Genomic DNA, 8,301 nt, shown 5'->3' with positions numbered 1-8,301 from the left:
AGGAAAGTTTAAGGGTCATCATATATAAAGCAAAAAATCTTAGTGATAACTTAAATTTACAGTAAAAATGTCTCTAAAGGTTGTATTTCACATTTCAGTGTGCTTGGGGCATTTATCTCTAACAAGACATAAGAAAAATAGAGAAGAAAATGACTTTTATTAAATGGTATGCAACATAATATGGAAGCACATGTCTATAAATTGGTGATGGAAGTAGACTTGACTTGGGGTGGTGAACATATAATACAATATACAGATTATGTATTATAGAATTGTGCACCTGAAACCTATATAATTTTATCAACCAATGTTACCACAATAAATTCAAGACAAGAATTCTGAAGGAAGAAAAAAATGAAGTATGAAAATAATAATCATTTAAGTTAAAATATTCTTATGGCAGAACTAATAGCTATAACAGAGGGTATGAAGATAAAAAAACAGTCTTCAAGAAATTTACAACCTCATAGACATAATAAGTCCTTAAGCAACTACAACATGAAGCTGATTAGGTTACTTGTCACAAGAACGTAAGAAACAAAGTGTTAGGGCAGGCCATCTGGTGTGGCTATGTGTATGAATACTTGAGTTCAATCTGGCATCATGGGCAGAAAGTAAACAGTCAAACATGGAAGAAAAAAGACAGAGAAGAAAGAATAAGCTAAGGCAAGGGAGGAGAGAAGCAGAGACATTGTCAGAGAGTATCCAATGGTTTTATATTACCAGAGAAAAGGACACGTGTAGGGAAATCCTGGGAGCAAGACTAAAAAAGAATGTTATAGAAACATGCCAGACAGTCCTCAATCATTGGGTAAGCATCTTCTTTGTTTAGAAAACAATATAGCACTGTTATAGATTTTTAATGAAGAAACAAAAACTGGAAAGGAAAATCAATATGGCACTGAAATAGAATATGGGGGGAATGAAAGCAAGGAGTCCCCTTAAAGAAGTTCTGTATTTTCTCCAGTTTGTTCAAGATACGACTTTAACTAGAGAGATGGGCATGGAGAGGGAGTGGTATAAGGGACACATTAGAACTAACATATAAAGGACTAGATTACCACGTGAATGTTCATAGTAGTGAAGGGACATTTGTAAGATATGATGCCAATATTCCATGACTAAGTTACTAGGGGAAAAACAGCTGTGTTAAATAACAAAAACAAGGAAAAAGTATACTTGGAGGGGAAAATGAGTTCAAGGTTTATACATAGTCAGAAATAAGGATTATGAGTTAAGAAAAATGTAGATATTAGTAGAATGACCAGAAAGAAAAGGAATTGAAAATAATCTGTTCAGAAATGAAAATAAACTTGTGGGGAAAGACAAAATCCCAGAAAAAGAAAATAGTGAAAAAGAATGAAGCCATAAAGAGAATGTAAGGCATACATACATGTTGCAGGAAAGCCACTGCAATAGGTAAAATAAATCTTGAGAGAGAAGTAAAGTCAGAATGATAAAATGACATATAACCATTATGGGGGAAATTTTCAAAGATACAGTGGCTAATAGTATCAAGGGAAAAAAATGAAGGATTATGAAGACTGATAAAAGACTAAAAGGCCGTTCATGGAAGTAACTGAGGCCAACCTAGATAGCAAGTATGTTACAGAGTGAGTGAAAACTAAAGGAATTTAGGGAACAGATTTTCAGAGTAGTATTCAAGGTCTCACTATTTTATTTGAGGTAGAGTGCTAACTTATTAATATGAGTTTGCAATCACATTTGATAAAACATGTAGAAGAGTATCTGCCATTTTTGCCTTCTATCACTCATTTATCTTTCTTTTGTTTATTATATTTTGTTTTCCCTCTAGAGAATTCCCTTCTCTACTATCTGGGTTGGCTCAGGAATAAAACTCATGACTTGGGCAAAGCTATACTCAGACCACTGAGGTGGGATTTCTGGGAAAGGAACTCTAATTCCCTCTGGATCCACTGTAAGAATGCCACTTATATATTTGCAAAATTATATAAGTCCTGAAGGAGGCATCATTTAACATATAAAGTTATAACAATGAAGATGGAAAACATGTCTAGGCATAAGTCTGATGACAGAAATCAAAGAAGAACTAAATAAATGGAGAGACAGTCTATGATCATGGGTAGAAAGAATAAAAATGTTAGTTCTTTCCACCTTGACCTATAGGTTCAATGTGATCTCAATCAAACTCTCTGAACATAAACAGTAAGTAACTTTCTGAACATAAGCAAGTAACTTTCTGAACATAAACAGTTTGATTCTAATGTTTATATGGAAAGGTAAAAAAAATCTATAATAGTTAATACAATATTGAAGGAGAAGAACAAAGTCAGAACACTGACATTACCTGACTTCAATACATACTACAAAGCAACAGTAATCAAGATATTGTGGTACTGGTGAAAAAAATAGACGAAAGTATCAATGGAACAAAATAGAGAACCCCTGAAATTGGTCCATACAAATATGTCAGTTGACCTTTTTTTTTTTAAAATGTGAGAGGAGGGGAAGATAGTGAGATAGATTCCTGCATGTGCCCTGACCGGATCCACTAGGCAACCCCACCTTGAATGCTTGAATCAATCCAGCTATTTTTAGTGTCCAGGGTCGATGCTTGATGGAGCCACTGGTTGTGGGAGGAGAAAGGGAGAGAAGGAGAAAAAGAAAAGGAAGAGAAGCAGATGGTTGCTTCTCTTGTGTGCCCTGACTGGGAATCGAACCTGGGGACATCCATACACTGGGCTGACGCTCTATCCACTGAGAAAACTGGCCAGGACCATCAATTGACCTTTGACAAAAAAGTAGGGCAATATCATGGAGAAAGATAGTCTTTTCAATAAAGTATGCTAGAACTGCTTAATATCCATATTATTTAAAAATGGAATCTAGGCACAGCTCTTATGCCCCTTTACAAAAATTAACTTAAAATGAATCACAGACACAAATATAAAATACAGAACTATTAAATGGCTAGAAGACAACATTGGAAAAAATTTAGATGATTTTGTGTTTGGCGATGGACATTGTAGATACAACACCAAAGCCATGATCCATGAAAGAAATAACTGATAAACTGAACTTCATTAAAATTAAAAACTTCTTTGTGAAAGACACTGCAAAGAAAATGAGAAGACAAGCTGCAGACTGGAGAAAATATTTGCAAAATACACTATTTTGATAAACTACTATTTTCTGAAATACATGAGTAATTCTAAAAACTCAATAAGAAAACAAAAAGTTTAATAAAAAATGGGTAAATGATCTAAAAAGACATCTTATCAAAGAAGATATAGAAAATAAGCATATGAAAAGATGCCCCACATCATATGTTATCAAAGAAGATATAGAAAATAAGCATATGAAAAGATGCCCCACATCATATGTCATCAGAGAAATGCAACTTAAAACGACGAGACACCACTACACACCTATTAAAATGGCAAAACAAAACACTGACAGCACCAAATGCTGGTGAGGATGTGGAACAAGAACTCTCATTCGTTTCTGGTGGGAACACAAAATGGTACAGCTACTTTGGAAGACAGTTGGTGGCTTCTTGTGAAAGTATCCATTCTTATCATATAATCTAGCTACTGTGCTCCTAGGTATTTACCCCCAAAGAGTTGAAAACAAACAAACAAAACAGCAACAACAAAAAACTATGTCCACACAAAAACTTGCACCCGGATATTTTATAGCAGCTTTATTCATAATTGCAGAAACTTGGAAGCAATCAAGAGTAAATAAACAAACATACATATATCTCGACAATGGAATATTATTCAGCACTTAGAAACTAATAGAAAAGACAATGAAGAACCTTAAAAATGCATATTACTAAGTAAAAGAAGCCAATATAAAATGCCAACATATGGTATTATATTATCCTTACTATGTAACATTCTAGAAAAAGCAAAACTATGGAGACAGTGAGGGTTGCCAGAAGTTGGGGTGGGTGTAAGCAAAAAATAGGTGGAGCATGGAAGATTTTTAGGGCAGTGAGAATATTCTGTACAATACAAAATGATGGAGACATGTTATTATGTATCTGTGCAATGTAAAAAACATCAAGAGTGAATCATATAATAAACTATAAACTTTGGGTGATTCTGCTATGTCAAAGTAGGTTTATCTATTGTAGCAAATGTACAACTCTGGTGGGGGACCTTGATTATGGGGAGACTATGCTTGGGTCAGGGCAGAGTATATACGGGAACTGCCATGTTTTGCTCCATTTTGCTGTGAACCCATAACTGCTCTAAAAATAAAGTCTATTTTTTAAAACATTGCCTAAAAATAGCACAGATAACAGTGAAAATTTGCTTTTTAAATATCAGCTATAAAATAACCAGTAAGAGTAAATGGTAGTCTTCCCGATTGTCCAATAATATTGAAACTATGAATATATTGAAAACAGAAGTGATACAGCACTTTGGTGACACCCAATAGAATAAACTTGATTGGCTAAATAAAGTGATTGCCTTTTCATCTCATTTTCAAATGCCTCTAGAAGATGAGAGCAAGAAAGAGACAACAAGGAAAATAAACTAGTGTGATAAAAGCAAAAAATGGCACAGATGTGAGGGTTGTATATGAAGCAAAAGTAAAAAAAAAAAAGTTACATATAGAGGATATGAATAAGATGTGTTAACAAAAGTCAGAGTGAATCCTAAATAACTTGAAAATATAATGAAGAAGGCATTCACATTTCCCCAATTAATCAATGATTCTATTAACTTTTTCTGATGATAACAACGTAATGAAAAAAAAGCTGAACATAATAATTGAGGAAATGCTATATACTTTTTTCATATAAAAATGACAGCTTAGTAAACAATGGTCAAATATGCTTTTTAAGAATTATGTATGTAATGAGGTGTTCTGTAGTTGTCAGGCACTGGGGACACCTAAAAGAAAAAAACAAAAAGGAAATGCACCATATTTATTCAGTATCAGTAAATATCCCATGTTAAAGAAGTAACATTCTTTTTTGCAAGAGAGAAAATGGAACTGAACACCAATGAAACACCAAAAACAAGGGTGTTTGAGGAGAGCAGAACATATAATGGCCAACATGTCTAAGCAAGAACTCAGTGATTCTGATCTTCTGTAGTGAGCACATGGCAGCAAAAGTATCAGAGACCTAGAAGTAAGGTCTGAAGGATGTTCGGATAGTATAGCTTTATTCTCTTGAGGGTTACCAATTTTTTGGTAAAAGGTCACACTGATAGTCATCTTCTGGCCCAATTCAGTGGTCAATTTTCAATTCTGTTTATCCTATTTTTTTCTGGAGAAATGACACTAATAACTTTTCTCCACTTTTGGAAACTCTCATGCTGAGATTTCTAGGGTTGCCATTTTTTTCCTTCCTTTGCCAATCCTCATTAACCCTCCTGATTCTTAAGATTCCCTATCATATATATATATATGGAATCATGGGCACGTCTCAAGACTTGGTGACAGAATGATAAAGATGCAGAAGACTTTTCCCAGTTTTCTACATCGCAAGGAGATCTTTTAATCCAAGGGTCTAAGGCAGGTCTTTACCTATTCCTCAATACATCTTTAAATTGACATTCTGCTGTTTCTTGACAATCAATGTATTTAAAAAAAACTATCACACTGTCTCACTTTCCATCTTTTACTTGTATTTCTGTTCCGTTGGATAGTTCTGGCAAACTTTTATTTCACCTTTTCTTCTCTCTTTAACTTCGCATGATAAAAATCCCAATTCATCCTAAAACCTTTCCTCTAAGACTTATGCATATAACTACCTATTTCTCATCTTATTAGATAATTTGATATTTGGTTACATATTATATTGTCTTCTCCATGATAATGTATATATGATTCACTTTTTAAAAAAATTTTATTTAGAAAATTAAATTTAACAGGGTGACTGATCAATAAGAGTACACAGGTTTCAGGTAAACATTTCTATAGCATTTGAACTGTTGATTCCTTTTTCAACCAAACTACAAACTCTTCAGAAATACATTATCTTTTGTAGCATATAGAGCTCTTAAAACTATTAACATTTGCAAAATTCTTAGTTATTCACCAGAGTATCCTAAAAAAAAAATCATTAAGGATAAAATCATTTTTTACCCTGTCATCTGCTGTAATCATATTATATTTATAGAGCCAGTGAACTTATCTCAACTGTCTCTTGAAATCACTGTGAATCTTAAGTTTACTTGCCTTGTCCTCCAAGTGCAATTCTAAAAATCGTAGATATGCCACAGGTGCAAATGCATCAGCTGAATGTATGACTATTTCTGATGAATCTCTGAAATACAAAAATTTTATTATGCATTTATTTATTACATAAATCTGTCAAATCACTCCTGCTAGGGACAAGAAGAGAACAACAACAACAAAATAGCTTATTTTGTATTTATTCCATTAGTATACAATATTTAGTATTTAACATCTATTTTTTAATAATCCAACATCAAATTGGGAAAAGGATCAAGGATACTCAACTTTCAAGGAAAAGTACAAGAACTTTTCATCTTTATGAAGACACACAGTTCAACTTTCAGGTTCACTCAAAGCTCTCTGAACAGTTTTGAGACTTAAAATTCTTACTAAATTTCATTTTCAAAAACTTGCTTGGTGTGAGCTAAGCATTAAACAATGGTGCTTTATCTTCATTATTCTTTTCATTTTCAAGAGGTAATTCATTCACTGTTTCACACAAAATCTCAATTATCCTTCACAAAAGTAGTACTGCTGATGATTTTAAGCTCTATATGAACTCTTCACACTGCAGTATCATTGCTATTAAAATTGATTGCCTGACATAGTAATTACACATTCAGGTAAAACAGTATGAGCTGCTTGCTGGCACCATATGGATACATGTAAATTAACTCAACTTTTATCAAAGATACCCTGTAAAGCACGTATGAATAACTAAGATTATGCATGAAGTTCTAAAAACTAATTATTTTTTATTGTTATTTATTAAAAAGCAATAGCATTTTGCATTTCAATTGAAATTTAAAAATGGAATTCTTCATATTTCTTAAATACTTTGGGAAGTAGTTTCATTGTTTATATTAACACACTGTTAACATTTTAACCACTGTAATACAGCAAAATAAATTCTTACTTTAATTGATTCTTTCTCACCAATTTAAGATATTTTTTGAATCAACTTGTGAAATGCAGTTATTTAGTGGCGATAGAAAAAAATCCCTCAAAATATCTGGCTTCAAATACTAAATTTTCATGAGCAAAATCTGTTTACTTTCCCATTGAAAGATCAGAGATAAAGAAAAAATGTTTATGGTAATAAAAAAGGCAACTGTCATTCACGAATCTTTAGTATCAAATATGCATCTTGTTAGTGTTTAGGAAAATAAAAATAAAAAGGTCTTCCATGATATTAAAAGGAAAATAACTTATAATAGAAATAGAATCATTAAAGAGTCTGGATACTAATAGAAAGGTATAACCTGACTTCATAGGCTACATCAACCAAAAGTTACCTCCAGGTACAATGTGCAGGAAGAGAGAGAGAAAATAAAGTGAAGGACATCTTGCATTCTACTACCTACCTGCTTTTCTTGCTTGACCGCTCTTGGTTTGCTGGGCCTAGTGTTACTGTTTCTCCATTTACTCCAGAGTTGTCTGTCTTGGTCTTATCTTGGCTCATCAATTAGACTCAAATTCCAATTCCTGTGTACAATCTCAGATCTCACTCTTACATTAAATTTCAATCCTTCTGTTCCTGATCCCAGCCTTGGAAACTGGCCCTGAGCCTTAATTATGCCTATGTTAGGCAGCTTGGTTTTGATATCCTTGATAATGAAGTACACCAAAACTAAAATTAATATAACCAAGGCTATGTCAGTAGAAAGGGTTTTAGGCCTTTCCTTCTCATGACAGTTACCTTCACTATAAACAGAAGGTTGATTACAACTAGCTCACCTACTTGATGTAAGAAACCCATTCTGAACCACTATGTTATTCACAGAAAACATATAACATTCTGAGCACTAAGTGAAAAGAAATAAGATTTTAATGGATTCTGTTAAATCCATAATCTCTAACAGATCAACATCATTTCACTCATACAAAGCCAGAGTCAACTGGAAGAGGCTAGATCTCAAATGAACAGTTTTTATTTTTAAACAAAATACTGTTACTATTGCTCTCTTTTCTTCCATGAACTATCTTCTGGAGCTCAACTTTCAAGGATCTCTGGTTTCTGTCTGCTTCAAGGATTTTCCTGAAACTTAGCGCAGAATCTGCTAGAATATTCTCACAGTAACCCAGAAAATTAATACCAATTATGCCACAACAAAAATG

The 8,301-nt window shown here is 33.2% G+C and overlaps 1 protein-coding gene across 1 annotated transcript in view; it reads right to left on the bottom strand.

Moving 5' to 3' along the window:
* Positions 1 to 3,670: 3,670 nt before the first annotated feature.
* DPH6 (diphthamine biosynthesis 6) overlaps positions 3,671 to 8,301 on the bottom strand; it is a 204,096-nt gene continuing 199,465 nt past the window's right edge. Inside the window, exons 8-9 of the mRNA XM_066343414.1 lie at positions 6,184 to 6,271; positions 3,671 to 4,889 (exon numbers count right to left, since the gene is read on the bottom strand). Of these exons, the coding sequence (XP_066199511.1) occupies positions 4,836 to 4,889; positions 6,184 to 6,271 (142 nt within the window). The 3' untranslated portion in view covers positions 3,671 to 4,835. The remainder of the gene's footprint in view (positions 4,890 to 6,183; positions 6,272 to 8,301) is intronic.

Source organism: Saccopteryx leptura, chromosome 6 (genome assembly GCF_036850995.1).
Source record: "Saccopteryx leptura isolate mSacLep1 chromosome 6, mSacLep1_pri_phased_curated, whole genome shotgun sequence".
Taxonomy (NCBI): domain Eukaryota; kingdom Metazoa; phylum Chordata; class Mammalia; order Chiroptera; family Emballonuridae; genus Saccopteryx; species Saccopteryx leptura.
This window is presented reverse-complemented; position numbering and strand designations above follow the sequence as displayed.